The sequence below is a fragment of the Anomaloglossus baeobatrachus genome, chromosome 2, assembly GCF_048569485.1.
Source record: "Anomaloglossus baeobatrachus isolate aAnoBae1 chromosome 2, aAnoBae1.hap1, whole genome shotgun sequence".
NCBI lineage: Eukaryota > Metazoa > Chordata > Amphibia > Anura > Aromobatidae > Anomaloglossus > Anomaloglossus baeobatrachus.
This window is the reverse complement of record NC_134354.1, coordinates 5,417,398-5,436,457: the sequence shown is the minus strand read 5'-3', so window position 1 is coordinate 5,436,457 and position 19,060 is coordinate 5,417,398. Positions and strand designations below refer to the sequence as shown.

At 55.0% G+C, this 19,060-nt stretch overlaps 1 protein-coding gene across 1 annotated transcript in view; it reads right to left on the bottom strand.

Annotated features, from left to right (window-relative positions):
• Positions 1–19,060, bottom strand: part of LOC142290816 (immunoglobulin superfamily member 3-like) — a 48,585-nt gene that overhangs the window by 15,346 nt on the left and 14,179 nt on the right. The window contains 4 exon segments of the mRNA XM_075334833.1: positions 3,090–3,252; positions 3,254–3,316; positions 3,318–3,508; positions 17,501–17,878. Of these exon segments, the coding sequence (XP_075190948.1) occupies positions 3,090–3,252; positions 3,254–3,316; positions 3,318–3,508; positions 17,501–17,878 (795 nt within the window).

Sequence of the window (19,060 nt, the reverse complement as noted above, 5' to 3'; positions counted from 1 at the left end):
TCATCTATTACTGCTGACAACCCACCTGTATATAGTGTGAGGTGTCAGCCCCGCCCCTCATCTATTACTGCTGACAACCTGCCCGTATATAGTGTGAGGTGTCAGCCCCACCCCTCATCTATTACTGCTGACAACCTGCCTGTATAGTGTGAGGTGTCAGCCCTGCCCCTCATCTATTACTGCTGACAACCCGCCTGTATATAGTGTGAGGTGTCAGCCCCACCCCTCATCTATTACTGCTGACAACCTGCCTGTATAGTGTGAGGTGTCAGCCCTGCCCCTCATCTATTACTGCTGACAACCTGCCCGTATATAGTGTGAGGTGTCAGCCCCACCCCTCATCTATTACTGCTGACAACCCGCCTGTATATAGTGTGAGGTGTCAGCCCTGCCCCTCATCTATTACTGCTGACAACCTGCCCGTATATAGTGTGAGGTGTCAGCCCCACCCCTCATCTATTACTGCTGACAACCTGCCTGTATAGTGTGAGGTGTCAGCCCCGCCCCTCATCTATTACTGCTGACAACCCGCCTGTATATAGTGTGAGGTGTCAGCCCTGCCCCTCATCTATTACTGCTGACAACCTGCCCGTATATAGTGTGAGGTGTCAGCCCTGCCCCTCATCTATTACTGCTGACAACCTGCCCGTATATAGTGTGAGGTGTCAGCCCCACCCCTCATCTATTACTGCTGACAACCTGCCTGTATAGTGTGAGGTGTCAGCCCCGCCCCTCATCTATTACTGCTGACAACCCGCCTGTATATAGTGTGAGGTGTCAGCCCCGCCCCTCATCTATTACTGCTGACAACCCGCCTGTATATAGTGTGAGGTGTCAGCCCTGCCCCTCATCTATTACTGCTGACAACCCGCCTGTATATAGTGTGAGGTGTCAGCCCCGCCCCTCCTCTACTACTGCTGACAACCTGCCCGTATATAGTGTGAGGTGTCAGCCCCGCCCCTCATCTATTACTGCTGACAACCCACCTGTATATATAGTGTGAGGTGTCAGCCCCGCCCCTCATCTATTACTGCTGACAACCCTCCTGTATATAGTGTGAGGTGTCAGCCCCGCCCCTCATCTATTACTGCTGACAACCCGCCTGTATATAGTGTGAGGCGTCAGCCCTGCCCCTCATCTATTACTGCTGACAACCAGCCTGTATATAGTGTGAGGCGTCAGCCCCGCCCCTCATCTATTACTGCTGACTACCCACCTGTATATAGTGAGGTGTCAGCCCCGCCCCTCATCTATTACTGCTGACAACCCGCCTGTATACATGTGTAAGAGGTGTCAGTCCCACCCCTCATCTATTACTGCTGACAACCTGCCTGTATATAGTGTGAGGTGTCAGCCCCACCCCTCATCTATTACTGCTGACAACCCACCTGTATATAGTGTGAGGTGTCAGCCCCGCCCCTCATCTATTACTGCTGACAACCCACCTGTATATAGTGTGAGGTGTCAGTCCCACCCCTCATCTATTACTGCTGACAACCTGCCTGTATATAGTGTGAGGTGTCAGCCCCACCCCTCATCTATTACTGCTGACAACCCGCCTGTATAGTGTGAGGTGTCAGCCCCGCCCCTCCTCTATTACTGCTGACAACCCGCCTGTATATAGTGTGAGGTGTCAGCCCCGCCCCTCATCTATTACTGCTGACAACCTGCCTGTATAGTGTGAGGTGTCAGCCCCGCCCCTCCTCTATTACTGCTGACAACCCGCGTGTATATAGTGTGAGGTGTCAGCCCGTCAGCCCCGCTCCTCATCTATTACTGCTGACAACCTGCCTGTATCTACTGTGAGGTGTCAGCCCCGCCCCTCATCTATTACTGCTGACAACCTGCCTGTATATAGTGTGAGGTGTCAGCCCTGCCCCTCATCTATCACTTCTGACAACCCGCCTGTATATAGTGTGAGGTGTCAGCCCCGCCCCTCCTCTACTACTACTGACAACCCGCCTGTATATATACTGTGAGGTGTCAGCCCTGCCCCTCATCTATTACTGCTGACAACCCGCCTGTATATAGTGTGAGGTGTCAGCCCCGCCCCTCATCTATCACTTCTGACAACCCGCCTGTATATAGTGTGAGGTGTCAGCCCCGCCCCTCCTCTACTACTACTGACAACCCGCCTGTATATATACTGTGAGGTGTCAGCCCCGCCCCTCATCTATTACTGCTGACAACCCGCCTGTATATAGTGTGAGGTGTCAGCCCCGCCCCTCCTCTATTACTGCTGACAACCCGCCTGTATATAGTGTGAGGTGTCAGCCCCGCCCCTCATCTATTACTGCTGACAACCTGCCTGTATATACTGTGAGGTGTCAGCCCCGCCCCTCATCTATTACTGCTGACAACCCGCCTGTATATACTGTGAGGCGTCAGCCCTGCCCCTCATCTATTACTGCTGACAACCTGCCTGTATATACTGTGAGGTGTCAGCCGCCGCCCCTCATCTATTACTGCTGACAACCTGCCTGTATATACTGTGAGGCGTCAGCCCTGCCCCTCATCTATTACTGCTGACAACCCCGCCTGTATATACTGTGAGGCGTCAGCCCTGCCCCTCATCTATTACTGCTGACAACCCGCCTGTATATAGTGTGAGGTGTCAGCCCCGCCCCTCCTCTATTACTGCTGACAACCTGCCTGTATATACTGTGAGGTGTCAGCCCTGCCCCTCATCTATTACTGCTGACAACCTGCCTGTATATAGTGTGAGGTGTCAGCCCTGCCCCTCATCTATTACTGCTGACAACCCGCCTGTATATACTGTGAGGCGTCAGCCCTGCCCCTCATCTATTACTGCTGACAACCCGCCTGTATATAGTGTGAGGTGTCATCCCCGCCCCCTCGGTGATGACATCACTGATCTAGTTACATTATCAGACCTGAGACCACATCCCTTATATACAGCCCCGCTCCCTGGTGATGACATCACTATGTCTAATCACGTCATAAGACCACACCCCTGACAACCAGCCTGTATACAGGTGTTAGGAGTTGTCGGCCCCGCCCCCAGTTATTACGAGCAGTGCATTATTACGATTGGTCCTATGTGCAGGGCGGGGTTTTGTTACTTTTACCTGTTGCCAGGACGATGTGACCTCTGCCCCCTCGGAGCGCTTGCGTGTCATGGCCATACCAGGATCCGTCGGGGTCCTCTATCCACTCGGCTCCTTGGCAGTAGAACTCGCCCTGGTCTGAGGGCTGCAGGTTGTGCACAGTGAGGCGGAAGGTGCTGTTTCCCCACTTTATCCAGCCGCACGTCCCCCACCGAGAAGCGCTGAGTGAAGGACGAGCCGGGGTGCAGGGGCGAAGTCTCTGCTCAGAGAGATGACCTCTTCCGTTTGCTCGCTGGTTTTCCGGAACACAGGGACACCGAAAGATGGTTGGGTGTGCTGGACCGTGTTGTGCGACACCTCGCATGAGAGCTGCAGAGAGCCGCCCTCCACCTTCTGGAGGGTCTGAGCCGAGGACGAGACGAGCAGCGTGTCAGGAATCACTGCGGACAGCAGGGGTCGAGGTCAGAGAGGAGCCAGACATGTGCATAAATAATGGGTGCCACCAGTACCACCCCCAAAACTGACCCACAAGATTGTCTCGTCCAATGGATCACTCTCCCCATAATAAAAAAAGCACAGCGAGGTGTTCAAGAGGAGTCCAAAGTAGGAGGAGAGCGAGGGGTCCGAGGAGAAGGAAGGAAGAGGAGAGCGAGGGGGTCCAGAGGAGAAGGAAGGAAGAGGAGAGCGAGGGGTCCAGAGGAGAAGGAAGGAAGAGGAGAGCGAAGGGGGTCCAGAGGAGAAGAAAGGAAGAGGAGAGCGAGGGGTCCAGAGGAGAAGGAAGGAAGAGCGAGAGCGAGGGGTCCAGAGGAGAAGGAAGGAAGAGGAGAGCGAGGGGTCCAGAGGAGAAGGAAGGAAGAGGAGAGCGAGGGGGTCCAGAGGAGAAGGAAGGAAGAGGAGACGCGAGGGGTCCAGAGGAGAAGGAAGGAAGAGGAGAGCGAGGGGTCCAGAGGAGAAGGAAGAAGAGGAGAGCGAGGGGTCCAGAGGAGAAGGAAGGAAGAGGAGAGCGAGGGGTCCAGAGAGAAGGAAGGAAGAGGAGAGCGAGGGGTCCAGAGGAGAAGGAAGGAAGAGGAGAGCGAGGGGTCCAGAGGACGAAGGAAGGAAGAGAGAGAGCGAGGGTCAGAGGAAGAAGGAAGAGGAGAGCGAGGGGTCCAGAGGAGAAGGAAGGAAGAGGAGAGCGAGGGGTCCAGAGGAGAAGAAGGAAGAGGAGAGCGAAGGGGTCCAGAGGAGAAGGAAGGAAGAGGAGAGCGAGGGGTCCAAGAGGAGAAGGAAGGAAGAGAGAGCGCGAGGGTCCAGAGGAGCAGGAAGGAAGAGGAGAGCGAGGGGTCCAGAGGAGAAGAAGGAGAGGAGAGCGAGGGGTCCAGAGGAGAAGGAAGGAAGAGGAGAGCGAGGGGTCCAGAGAGAAGGAAGAAGAGGAGAGCGAGGGGTCCAGAGGAGAAGGAAGGAAGAGGAGAGCGAGGGGTCCAGAGAAGGAAGAAGAGGAGAGCGAGGGTCCAGAGGAGAAGGAAGGAAGAGGAGAGCGAGGGGTCCAGAGGAGAAGGAAGGAAGAGGAGAGCGAGGGGTCCAGAGGAGAAGGAAGGAAGAGGAGAGCGAGGGGTCCAGAGGAGAAGGAAGGAAGGAAGGAAGGAAGAGGAGAGCGGGGGTCCAGAGAGAAGGAAGGAGGAGGGGAGCGAGGGGTCCAGAGGAGAAGAAGGAGGAGGGGAGCGAGGGGCTCCAGAGGAGAAGAAGGAGGAGGGGAGCGAGGGGGTCCAGAGGAGAAGAAGGAGGAGGGGAGCGAGGGGTCCAGAGGAGAAGAAGGGAGGAGGGGAGCGAGAGGGTCCAGAGGAGAAGAAGGAGAGGAGGGAGCGAGGGGTCCAGAGGAGAAGAAGGAGGAGGGGAGCGAGGGGTCCAGAGGAGAAGAAGAGAGGAGGGGAGCGAGGGGTCCAGAGGAGAAGAAGGAGGAGGGGGAGCGAGGGGTCCAGAGGAGAAGAAGGAGGAGGGGAGCGAGGGGTCCAGAGGAAGAGGAGGAGGGAGCGAGGGGTCCAGAGGAGAAGAAGGAGGAGGGGAGCCGAGGGGTCCAGAGGAGAAGAAGGAGGAGGGGAGCGAGGGGTCCAGAGGAGAAGAAGGAGGAGGGGAGCGAGGGGTCCAGAGGAGAGAAGAAGGAGGAGGGAGCGAGGGATCCGGAGGAGAAGAAGAAGGAGGACAGCGAGGGAACCGGAGGAGAAGGAGGACAGCGAGGGGTCCAGAGGAGAAGGAGGAGGACAGCAAGGGGTCTAGGAGGAGAAGGAGGAGGAAAGCGAGGGGTCTGGAAGAGAAGGGAGGAGGACAGCGAGGGGTCCAGAGGAGAAGTAGAATTAGGAGGACAGCGAGGGGTCCAGAGGAGAAGTAAAAGGAGGAGGACAGCGAGGGTTCCGGAAAAGAATGAGGAAGAGAATGAGGGGACCGGAGGAAAAAATAGAAGGAGGGACAATGATCTGGAGGAGGAGGAAGACAATGAGTGGTTCCAAGGAGAAAGACAACAAGGAGTCCGGAGGAAAAAGGAGAAGGAAGACAATGAGGTGTTGTGAGAAAAAGGAGGAAGATGACAACGAGGGGTCCGGAGGAGAAGGAGGAGTAGGAAGGTCAGGAAGAAAAATAGGAGGACAACGAGGGGTCCAGAGAAAAAGGAGGATAACGAAGGGTCTGGAAGAGAAGGAGAACGAAGACAACATGAGGTCCGAAAGAAAAGGAAGATAGAGAGGGGGCCAGAGGAGATGAAGGAGGAAAAATAGCAGGACAATGAGGAGTCGAGAGGAAAAGTAGGATAAATGAGGGGTCCAGAGAAGAAGGAAGACAATGAGGGGGTCTGGAGGAAAAATAGAAGGATAATGAGAGTCTGTAGGAAAAAGGAGGATAACGGGGGATCCTAAAGGATAAATATGCGGACGACAACAAGGGGTCCGGAGGAGGAGAAGAACACATGGTATCTTGCATAAGCTCTTTTCCATCTCCCTATTGAGAACACATGTAGACATGTCCACGAACATCTATGGACTGTGGATCGTGTATGGGGGTTGTCAGGAACATCTATGGACTGTGGATCGTGTATGGGGGTTCTCAGGAACATCTATGGACTGTGGATCGTGTATGGGGGTTGTCAGGAACATCTATGGACTGTGGATCGTGTATGGGGGTTCTCAGGAACATCTATGGACTGTGGATCGTGTATGGGGGTTCTCAGGAACATCTATGGACTGTGGATCGTGTATGGGGGTTCTCAGGAACATCTATGGACTGTGGATCGTGTATGGGGGTTCTCAGAAACATCTATGGACTGTGGATCGTGTATGGGGGTTCTCAGGAACATCTATGGACTGTGGATCGTGTGGGGGTTCTCAGGAACATCTATGGACTGTGGATCGTGTATGGGGGTTCTCAGGAACATCTATGGACTGTGGATCGTGTATGGGGGTTCTCAGGAACATCTATGGACTGTGGATCGTGTATGGGGGTTCTCAGGAACATCTATGGACTGTGGATCGTGTATGGGGGTTCTCAGGAACATCTATGGACTGTGGATTGTGTATGGGGGTTCTCAGGAACATCTATAGACTGTGGATCGTGTATGGGGGTTCTCAGGAACATCTTTGGACTGTGGATCGTGTATGGGGGTTCTCAGGAACATCTATGGACTGTGGATCGTGTATGGGGGTTCTCAGGAACATCTATGGACTGTGGATCGTGTATGGGGGTTCTCAGGAACATCTATGGACTGTGGATCGTGTATGGGGGTTCTCAGGAACATCTATGGACTGTGGATCGTGTATGGGGGTTCTCAGGAACATCTATAGACTGTGGATTGTGTATGGGGGTTGTCAGGAACATCTTATTAATGGTGTCTGAGCAGCTTTAGGTCTTTGGGAACTGATGAAATCTGAGGCCCGGACTCTGGCGGGGGACGCAGCTGAGGATAAGAGGACGTAATCTCATGTTCCAGCCTCACAGATCTATCTTCATTTAATAAAGTCAAGGTTGGGAAAATGAATTAACCTGTAAGCTGCCGGAGCACACAAGCACCAGGGAGACAAGGATGCTTCTTCTCTCCTGGCATGTAGAAGCTAAAGTACCTGCTGGAGGGAGCCACAAATACAGGCGCAAAGGTGTCAGGGAGAAAATACAGCGGCAAGGCGCCGCCACCGGGGAGAGGGCTCAAGGGAGTGAAGGTGCTGCCGCCGAGGAGAGGGCGCAGGGGAGGGAAGGTGCTGCCGCCGAGGAGAGGGCGCAGGGGAGGGAAGGTGCTGCCGCCGAGGAGAGGGCGCAGGGGAGGGAAGGTGCTGCCGCCGAGGAGAGGGCGCAGGGGAGGGAAGGTGCTGCCGCCGAGGAGAGGGCGCAGGGGAGGGAAGGTGCTGCCGCCGAGGAGAGGGCGCAGGGGAGGGAAGGTGCTGCCGCCGAGGAGAGGGCGCAGGGGAGGGAAGGTGCTGCCGCCGAGGAGAGGGCGCAGGGGAGGGAAGGTGCTGCCGCCGAGGAGAGGGCGCAGGGGAGGGAAGGTGCTGCCGCCGAGGAGAGGGCGCAGGGGAGGGAAGGTGCTGCCGCCGAGGAGAGGGCGCAGGGGAGGGAAGGTGCTGCCGCCGAGGAGTGGGCGCAGGGGAGGGAAGGTGCTGCCGCCGAGGAGTGGGCGCAGGGGAGGGAAGGTGCTGCTGCTGGGGAGAGGGCACAGAAGAGGGATGGTGCCACAAGGAAAAGAATGCAGAGGAAAGAAGGTGCCACCACCAAAGAGAGGGCCTAGAGGAGAGAAGGTCCCACCAGGAAAAGGACAGAGGAGGGAAGGTGCTGCCGCCGAGGAGTGGGCGCAGGGAAGGGAAGGTGCTGCCGCCGAGGAGAGGGCGCAGGGGAGGGAAGGTGCTGCTGCTGGGGAGAGGGCACAGAAGAGGGATGGTGCCACAAGGAAAAGAATGCAGAGGAAAGAAGGTGCCGCCACCAAAGAGAGGGCCTAGAGGAGAGAAGGTCCCACCAGGAAAAGGACAGAGGAGGGAAGGTGCTGCCACCAAGGAGAGGGTGCAGGGGAGGGAAGGTGCCACCACCGGTGAGAAGGCGCAGGGGAGGGAAGGTGCAACCAGGAAAAGGACGCATAGGAGGGAAGGTGCCGCTGCCAAGGAGAGGGCGCAGGGATAGTAAAGTGCCACCAGGAAAACGACGAAGAGGAGGAAGGTGCCGTTGCCGGGGAGAGTGCTTAGGGTAGGGAAGGTGCCGCCGGTGAAAGGGCGCAGGGTAGGGAAGGTGCCACCGCCGAAGAGAGAGAAGGTACTGCTGGGGAGGGAAGGTGCAACCAGCAGAGAGAGGGCGCATGGTGCCGCTGCCAAGGAGAGGGAAGTTAACACTGCTAAGGAGAGGGTTCAGAGGAGGAAAGGTGCCGCTGCCGAGGAGAGGGCGCACGGAAGGGAAGGGAAGGTGCCGCTGCCGAGGAGAGGGCGCACGGAAGGGAAGGGAAGGTGCCGCTGCCGAGGAGAGGGCGCACGGAAGGGAAGGGAAGGTGCCGCTGCCGAGGAGAGGGCGCACGAAAGGGAAGGGAAGGTGCCGCTGCCGAGGAGAGGGCGCACGAAAGGGAAGGGAAGGTGCCGCTGCCGAGGAGAGGGCGCACGAAAGGGAAGGGAAGGTGCCGCTGCCGAGGAGAGGGCGCACGAAAGGGAAGGGAAGGTGCCGCTGCCGAGGAGAGGGCGCACGAAAGGGAAGGTGCCGCTGCCGAGGAGAGGGCGCACGAAAGGGAAGGTGCCGCTGCCGAGGAGAGGGCGCACGAAAGGGAAGGTGCCGCTGCCGAGGAGAGGGCGCACGAAAGGGAAGGTGCCGGGGGGCGGAGCTGGACATGGCCGAGTGAGGAAGCTGCTTGTTTGAGCTCCTCTAAATATCCTTCCAAAGGGCCGGTTTACTATATATATAATGGGCAAATCCACCAAGAAAAACAAGCCCAACACATCAGGGCAACTTTCTGCATCTCAGGGCACGATTGGGGTGTACCTCACCCGTTCCCGGGAGCCTGGGACTGCCTCTCAGCCTGGGAGAGAACTACAGCCTGAAGGGGCCCCTGTACCGGTGTCCGCTGGGGCGATGGGCCCGAAGACTCAGAGAAGGGGTGAGGCGGCAGGGTCCTCACATGACGAGGACGGACCCCCCAAAGCACACCCGGGGACGGCGGGAATCAGTGGACCCCCTGTGGTGGAGGAAGCGGCATCATCTGCGGCGCCATTCCAAGATGGCGGCCGCACCACGGAGACGCCATCCAGCAGACTGGGAAAGGAAGATGGGCCGGCCGCAGCAGGCGTCCTACCTGCCTCACGTCCCGCGACATCTCTGCTGGAGCCGGGTAATCCGGATGACTCACCGGCGGCCGGCATCAGGGGAGCGGAGAGTAAGGCGGCGTGCGTGCACGGAGTGCACGTGTGCCTGGGCCCAGAAGAAGCATCACCGTGGCAGGCCCGGGCACGGGAGAAGCAGGCGCTGCACGGGGAAGCCGCGCTGCAGGCACTACTGCCCCTGTCTGCATACAATGGCCCGGCAGCCAGAGGAAAGGAGGGAGCAGCGATTTGCCCAGAAGGTCTGCTGGGAGAAAGGACACAGGTACGGGGACCGCAGGAGGGCCTGGGGAGCGGGACTCCGGCCAGAGAGGGAGGTGAAGTAACCAGCCAGGCGTATGCACCAGGGGTTAAAAGACCTGCAGGGGAAGCTGGAAATGCAGGGGAGCCATCTGAATCCTGGGTAGCAGCCAACAAATCCTGGGGGACACCTCAGAGGGAAGCAACCCCTCCCTCTCCAGATCGATGGTCCACTGGCTCTTCCTGGGGTGAGAGCCCGACAGTCTCGGACAGAGAAAAGGGCATCTTGATTCCCAGAGATGGAGGGCCAAGAGCAGTGGGAACACCCCCAATGCGCCATATGTCCATGCCACTAATATGGGACGATATGAAAAACCCCCAAAGCACGCAAACGCAAACACTAATATACGGTCCAGCTATACAGGACTCTTTCTATTCATACCCCAATACGTCTCACGCTGTCACCTCGATGGGCGAGGATCGCCCGGCCTCCCTGGCAGACCTACGGTCACTGTTGCAAGCGATCCCCACCAAGAACGACATTGCAGCACTGGCTAATCAAGTGGTGGCGGAATGTAAACAAGAGTTTATCCAACTACGGCAAGATCTCTCCTCACTTACTCACAGAGTCGATTCCCTGACAGAGAAACAATTGAATTCTCAGACGTCTATTCAATCTATTCAAGAGACTGTAGAAAACCAATCCAAGCAACTATTTGCCCTTCAACAACATGTAGACGACTTAGAGAATAGAAATAGAAGGAACAATTTACGTATTAGAGGTATCCCGGAATCTATTGCCGCTCCTGATATACCTAATGCTCTCCGTTCTATCTTCAACAATCTGCTAAAGAGGCCACCAGGGGCCCCTCTCGAGCTCGATAGAGCCCATAGAGCCCTACGTCCCCCGGATCCAGAGGACCCCCGCCCGAGGGATATCGTGTGCAGAGTGCATTTTTTCGCTGTAAAAGAGGCCATCCTACAAGCAGCCAGGGGGAAACAAAACTTGTCGTTTAATGGCTCTACCATACGCATAATGCCGGATCTCTCACGCCACACCCTGGCCCAACGTGCGACCCTTAAGCCCCTCCTTGATGCCTTGAAGGAGAGGGGTCTACCGTTTCGATGGGGATTTCCATTCTCCCTGTCGGTGCGGAAGGACTCCCGATGGATGGTCTTGCGATCCCCAGAAGACCTCCCGGCCTTTACTAAGAGCCTGAATTTACCTACAATCACTATTGCAACCTGGCCGATTACCCTACTCCAGCAGTGGGTACCTAGGGGACGGCAGGCCTCTTCTGGACGGTCTACACCTCATGTGTCCGGCAGGGGGCTGCCCCCGAGAGAAAGGCGGGGTCGGGGGACGGGTCGTCCTCGGTGACCAATATAGATGTGCTCAGTGGCGGAATGTATGCTGCCTTTAAGTTTATTCATCGCCCGTACTACATGAACATTTGATATTGTTGCCGGTTCCTGTGGTTATCTTTAATGTTTTTCTTGCATGCACGGAGCTCGGCTTGGTTATGTCTGACATCCTTTTTCCCCAAATAGGCCGGGATCCTCTGTCCTGCCTAGATCAGGCGGATATGTTCCCTAGGAACAATTGTTCGGATTTAGTTTACTGTGCAAGGTTTTTTTTTGCCTGCTGTTCTCCCTGTTTTCGTTGCTCTTTTCCTCTTCTCCCCACTATATCCTACCTACCTCCAGTCTTCCCTTCTTTCTATTCTCAGCGGCCGGGCTGATAGGGTTCGTTACCCTCTCTTATATATCTCTAATGTACTACTCTTTTATAGATGGCGGATCTAACCATTGCTTCTTTCAATGCCAGGGGCCTCAATGTTCCGGAGAAAAGGACACAGATACTGTATCATCTTCATAAACGGAAGGTGAGCATAGCGTGCCTCCAGGAGACACACTTCAAACAAGGACATGCCCCTATTCTTAAAAATAAGTATTACCAGACATGGGGTTTCCTCAGACAACCCGGACTCCCGTTCTAAAGGCGTGGCAATAGCCATCCATAAATCCCTCCCACATCAAATCTTAAAGTGCACGACAGATAGTCTTGGAAGATATATTATACTCTCACTGAGGGTGGGAACCCACATTTTCACAATAATTAATGCTTACGCCCCAAATCAAAAACAGGACAGCTTTGTTTCCCGTCTGATTGACGTCGCGATCCCCTTGCTGCAGGGCACGGTGATTTTATGTGGCGACCTAAATGTTTCCCTCGACCCCACATTAGATAATTCCAAAGGAAAATCTAGTATTGCATACACCACCATTAAACGGATCAAAAAAGCTCTACTGCGCATTCAATTGTTTGATGCTTGGAGAATACAGCATCCCTCGGACAGAGACTATAGTTTTTATTCACACACTCAGGACTCTTATAGTCGTCTTGACTACATATTAATTCAACATAGCGCTCTCCCATGGATCCAACATACGGGAATGGATAATATATTGTGGTCAGACCACGCGCCGGTGTATTGCACAATAGAGATCCCCTCTCTTTCGGCTCCTAGGGGGTCGTGGCGGCTGAATGAGTCGTTGCTACTGGATGAGCTTTGTGTCACTGACATTCAGACCTCTATTACTAGGTTCATGGAGGACCACTCAGTAGATGACACAGCCCCCACATATAAGTGGGAAGCACTGAAATGTGTCCTACGAGGTATTTTTATTAAACACGGGTCCCGAATCAAGAAAGAAAAGGCCCAAAGCATAGTAAAAGCTCTCCAGAAGGTCTCTGAACTGGAGCTCATCCACAAGCAAGCCTTATCGGCCACAAATCTACAAGCCCTTTTACAAGCTAGGTTCCAGGTTAAAAAACTGCTCGATTCCTCATACCAGCGTCTAATACAGGTGGGAAGGGGGAGGTTTTACGAGTTTGGGGATAAACCCGGCAGATTGTTGGCCAACGCGCTGAGAGAAGAAAGAGCTCATACCCTCATACCTTGCATCAAGAACCCACGCGATGAAATACTTTATGCCACCCCAGAAATCTCGAATACTTTTCACGACTATTATTCCAAGTTATATAATTTACCGGTTGAACCCCCCAGGTCGAGTGATGAGGGCCCTCTAGTGCCCTCACCTTTTGGACGTCTCGATAGCTCTATAATTGACAACTTGGAAAGCCCATTTACACTGGAGGACTTGCTGGCAGTGATTCGCGACACACCTGGAAGCAAGAGCCCTGGCCCCGACGGATTCCCCGCCAAATTTTATAAATCCTTTTCGGATCAGTTAGCACCCCTAATGCTCCTTTCCTTTAATTCGATTTCGGACTCTGTCCACTTTCCACCCCATTCCACCACAGCACACATCTCATTACTCAGTAAGGCTGGAAAGGACCCCATGGTGTGTGGTAGTTTTAGACCAATATCACTTCTTAATGTAGATTTAAAACTTTATGCCAAGCTTTTGGCAAATAGACTTGGTCCTTTGCTTTCTGACCTGATCCATTTGGACCAGGTCGGGTTTGTCCCGGGTAGAGAGGCAAGGGACAACACCATAAAAACCTTGGATTTAATTCAACACGCACATACTAAACAACTGCCGATGATGTTGCTTTCTTTGGACGCTGAAAAGGCTTTCGATAGAGTCTCCTGGCAGTCAATTGCACAGACCTTGGACCACATAGGCTTGGGACCGGTTTTCTCATCCAAAATTATGGCTTTATACCATGCCCCGACTGCTCACCTTAAGATCAATGGCACTCTATCGAAACCCTTTTCCATTCGTAACGGGACTCGACAGGGATGCCCCTTGTCACCTTTATTGTATGTTTTAGTCATGGAACACTTGTTGTCGGCCATCCGGGCCAATCCGGACATAAAGGGAATTAAAATCGCCAACCGGGAGCATAAATGTGCTGCCTTTGCTGATGATCTCCTTATTTATCTATGTAACCCCATCACCTCTCTCCCATCCTTAATGGTGGAGCTGAACCGCTTTAGCAAATGGTCCAATTTTAAAATCAATTTTGATAAATCAGAAGCCTTAAATATTTCTCTACCCCAAACAACTGTGAATGTTATAAAACCAAACTTTCCCTTTAGATGGCCACCCCATGGTAGTATTGGGTACTTGGGCATCAAGATCCCATCTGACTTGTCCAAGCTCTTTCAATTAAACTACCAAAGTTTCCTGTCACGACTCGAGAGTGATTTAGCCCGGTGGCACAGAGGCACTCTTTCATGGTTCGGCAGGATCAGCGCACTCAGGATGACGGCGCTGCCGAGATTGCTGTACTTGATACAGACAGCTCCGGTTTATGTTCCAGCATCCTATTGGGCCAAGATGCAGCGCATATTCAATCAATTTGTTTGGTCCGGAAGGCGTGCCCGTATAGGGAGTAGCGTTCTGACTAGGACCAAGAATGCGGGAGGGACAGGACTACCTGACTGTAGGCGGTACTACTTAGCAGCCGCTTATGCCAGGATCCTGGACCTTTTACATAATACTGGTTCTAAGCTTTGGGTCTGCATGGCACAGGATATGTGCCCCTTATCGTTACCGACCCTACCCTGGACCTGGCCGCTCCTCACCAGACATAAGATTGAGATGTCTTATAGTACTAAACAAACATTGAAAACGGTCCACTCTGTGTCATCACGCAATCTCATGATTCAGCCGGGGGGGCCCCTTATGCCACTAACCGATAACCCGGGGTTTTTACCGGGAGCGTCATCTAATAATTTTCTGGGAAGCACGAAACTGACTCCTTTAAGATTAAATCGGGTGGCTCCGGGCGGGTCTCTCATCCCACTCCTGGAGATAGTGGAGGGCCGGAATTTCAAAATGCGATTTAACTTTGAGTATGTTCAACTCAAGCATTTCCTAACCTCTCAGGACTCTACCAGGGCTCTTTCCCTACCCCAAACTCCTTTTGAAAACCTTTGCACTGGGCCTTCCGACACGCGTCATGCAATATCAAGGGTGTATAAGCTTATGACTAGTGCAGCAGAGGGGTCGCTTCCTCGCTTTTGTAGAGCTTGGGAGTTGGAACTCAACCAAACGATTCCCAGGAAGCTATGGGAGCGTTGTTTCCGCTTGACCCACAGGTCGGTAGTTGCCACTAGGATGCAAGAAACCAGCTATAAAATACTTTCCAGGTGGTACAGGGTACCGGCGTCTCTTCATGCGTGGTGCCCCGAAATACCGGACACGTGCTGGCGTTGCGGGGCCTCAGGAGGCACCATGTCTCACATCTGGTGGCACTGCCCGGGCTTGTCGATCTTTTGGAACAAAGTATTGGTAGCCATAAAAGAGGTTACAGGGATCGTAGTACCCAGCCGCCCGGAGGCAGCTTTACTGTATATCTTTAACGTACCGGAAAAGGTTTTTAAAAAATCTATCTTGGGTCACCTTCTTCAGGCCGCCAAGACAGTGGTCCCACGGCGATGGAAAGACTCTACCCCCCCGACATTTGATGAGTGGGTAACAGAGGTAAATGTGATCCATCGCATGGAGATGGTGATGGCCCAATCACGAGGGCAATCAGTGGAGACAGCCACTAAGTGGTTCCAGTGGGAGTCTTTCCTGTCCAGTGTGAAATTTCCTGAACTAATTTAATCTCCGGATTGGGGGCACCCTGGCTTTTTCTCTTTTAGACAGTACACTCCATCCTCTCGACAAATTTTAGCTCCATAGACGAGGTATCAGCCCCGGTCGCCCCACCCTGCTTTCTATCTCTCCCCGCTTTCCTCTGACTTACCTCTCCTTCTTTGGATTCTGTGACTATCTCTCAACTTAATCTCTTCGTCTTGTTACATTTTCATCTAAGGTTTTAAATGTTTACCCAGGTATTATTTCTACTATCCATAGAATATCACGAAGCCTGCGAAGGCATGGTATAGCAGTGACTTGGGATTTCTGATTTGTAGCATTTGGTACAATATGGATGTCTGTTTTAATTTTGTAATTCCTTTGAAACTTAATAAAATCTTAAATTGGAAAAAAAAAAGAAAGGGAAGGTGCCGCTGCCGAGGAGAGGGCGCACGAAAGGGAAGGTGCCGCTGCCGAGGAGAGGGCGCACGAAAGGGAAGGTGCCGCTGCCGAGGAGAGGGCGCACGAAAGGGAAGGTGCCGCTGCCGAGGAGAGGGCGCACGAAAGGGAAGGTGCCGCTGCCGAGGAGAGGGCGCACGAAAGGGAAGGTGCCGCTGCCGAGGAGAGGGCGCACGAAAGGGAAGGTGCCGCTGCCGAGGAGAGGGCGCACGAAAGGGAAGGTGCCGCTGCCGAGGAGAGTGTGCAGAGGAGGGAAGGTGCTGCTACCGAGGAGAGGGCGCACGAAAGGGAAGGTGCCGCTGCCGAGGGTGCAGAGGAGGGAAGGTGCTGCTACCGAGGAGAGGGCGCAGGGGAGGGAAGGTGCCACTGCTGAGGAGAGGGCGCAGGGGAGGGAAGGTGCCACTGCCGAGGAGAGGGCGCAGGGGAGGGAAGGTGCCACTGCCGAGGAGAGGGCGCAGGGGAGGGAAGGTGCCACTGCCGAGGAGAGGGCGCAGGGGAGGGAAGGTGCCACTGCCGAGGAGAGGGCGCAGGGGAGGGAAGGTGCCACTGCCGAGGAGAGGGCGCAGGGGAGGGAAGGTGCCACTGCCGAGGAGAGGAGAGGGCGCAGGGGAGAGAAGGTGCCGCTGCCGAGGAGAGGGTGCAGAGGAGGGAAGGTTCTGCTACCGAGGAGAGGGCGCAGGGGAGAGAAGGTGCCACTGCCGAGGAGAGGGCGCAGGGGAGGGAAGGTGCCACTGCCGAGGAGAGGGCGCAGGGGAGGGAAGGTGCCACTGCCGAGGAGAGGGCGCAGGGGAGGGAAGGTGGCGCCAGGAAGTGGGCACAGAGGAGGGAAGGTGCCTCTGCCGAGGGTGCAGAGTATGGTGCCGGGCAGGGCACATTTTGTCTGCATGGATACATTGTAGCATTACAGCTTTGTGCTCACAGAGGATTGTGTAGGCCAATATTGTAACCAGCCCTCGGCGGTGCGAGCAGGACAAGGTCAGGGCAGGTTTACACCCTCTGGATATAAACAATGACTGACATCAATTAGAGATCTTGAGATGCTGAGGAGTGGCGGCCGAGTAATAGAATATTCCAGAAGCTTCCATGATACAGTTATTAATATTGCATGCGCCGGCCCTTTAATGACTGCGGTGCTCTCTCGGTTTCATCAGCTCCTGTGCCCTGATATAACAGCAGCAGTAGTGGGCACAGGTGTGGGGGGCAGTCGCGGGCACAGGTGTGGGCACTGGTGCCGCCACCCACCCCGTTCATTATGCTGGAGGGTCTCTTCTGTCTGATCTGCTCCAGCTGTCGGCCAGCCGGACCCCCCCACCCCTCCCCGCGTCTCACATCTTACACCAGAGTCCCTGAGCTTCTCTCTAAAAGCCGCTGCCGGGGGGTGGGAAGTGTTCCAGAAAATGTCCCATTAACTATTCATGGGCCAGCTGGGAAAGCAGAGGCAGGGGGAGGCGAGGGGTCCCCCATGTGTAGCCTATGGGATGTGAGTGATGGGGGCAACATGGTGATTCAGGGCTGCAGCGTGAGCTCGGGGCAGAGATACTTACACGGCTCATATCTCCTGACTAATCCTCAGACGCAGCCCCCCGCCGCCCCCACTAATGGATCATAATTACTTCTGCCAGGATTACCCGCCTGGAGCCTGGTCCGCACCATTGCCTGGTGGTCTGCCGCTCCATGTTTTATGATTAGTTAAGCAGAAATGTGTTTGTGTGGAGCGAATGGACAATGGAGGAAACCGCAATCAATAGACGGACGTCAGGAGAAAGAGCTGCCATTAATGGTATGCCGGTCAGGCGGGTGCGGAGCCCCGGACAGGGGCAGAATGGCGGAGTCTCATACCATCCATTACTGAGCGCTGGCACCAGTTCTTACCACTCAGGTTCACTTTGGCGCTGTAGCTGCCGTAGAACTTGGGGTCGGTGTTGGGTGTGTGACACTCGTACTCTCCGGTGTCGCGTTCCTGCAGGTGGCGGATGTGGAGGACGGTGTGGTCGCCCGCCAGCCTCTCCACGTAGATGTCCCCACTGCTGACCCGCGAGCTGTAGATGGCGTAGGAGAAGCCGGTGTCTTTGGTGCTCACCATCTGCACCTCCCTGTCGGGAGCGGTCGGCAGGTAGATGGAGTACTGGAAGTTCTGCTCGGAGGGGCCCTGGTAGCCACTGACCTTACACCAGACGGTAACGTGGGAGCCCACGGTGCGGTACAGGGGCCCCTGCTGGACGGTCACCTCCCGCTGAGCCCAGGAGACACCTGTCAGGAAGACACAACATGGAGAATTAGCCCACATCCGGTGCCTGATGCCAGTCATTTACAGTAAATATTCCGCCAACGTCTCCTCGTCACCCCGCACTCCGCTTTGTAGGATGACGCCTGAATCACATTTCATTACCCAACACATTAATACTCTGCCCACACAACAGACAGCCCGGCCAGGATGCCAGCCACGGCACCGAGTGTCACGGCAGAACGAGGAGAAGGCTGGAGCTAAGAGGGTGCCAGAGGTAACATATCATATGTATACGCCGTGTGTGGTGTCGCAGATCAAATACAACCCTGTATACACCGCGTGTGGGGTCGCAGGTCAGATACGACCCTGTATACACTGCGTGTGGGGTCGCAGATCAGATACGACCCTGTATACACCGCGTGTGGGGTCGCAGATCAGATTCGACCCCGTATACGCCGCGTGTGGGGTCCCAGATCAGATACGACCCCGTATACACAGCGTGTGGGGTCGCAGATGAGATACGACCCCGTATACACCGCGTGTGGGGTCGCAGATCAGATACGACCCTGTATATGCCGCGTGTGAGGTCGCAGATCAGATACAACCCTGTATATGCCACGTGTGGGGGTCGCAGATCAGATACGACCCCGTATACACCGCGTGTGGGGTTGCAGATCAGATACGACCCCGTATACACCGCGTGTGGGGTCGCAGATCAGATACGACCCCGTATATACCGCGTGTGAGGTCGCAGATCAGATACGACCCTGTATACGCCGTGTGTGGGGCGAGGTCACACAGGACCCTGTATACGCCGTGTGTGGGGTGAGGTCACACAGGACCCTGTATACGCCGTGTGTGGGGCGAGGTCATACAGGACCCTGTATACGCCGTGTGTGGGGCGAGGTCATACAGGACCCTGTATATGCCGTGTGTGGGGCGAGGTCACACAGGACCCTGTATACGCCGTGTGTGGGGCGAGGTCACACAGGACCCTGTATACGCCGTGTGTGGGGCGAGGTCACACAGGACCCTGTATACGCCGTGTGTGGGGCGAGGTCACACAGGACCCTGTATACGCCGTGTGTGGGGCGAGGTCACACAGGACCCTGTATACGCCGTGTGTGGGGCGAGGTCACACAGGACCCTGTATACGCCGTGTGTGGGGTGAGGTCACACAGGACCCTGTATACGCCGTGTGTGGG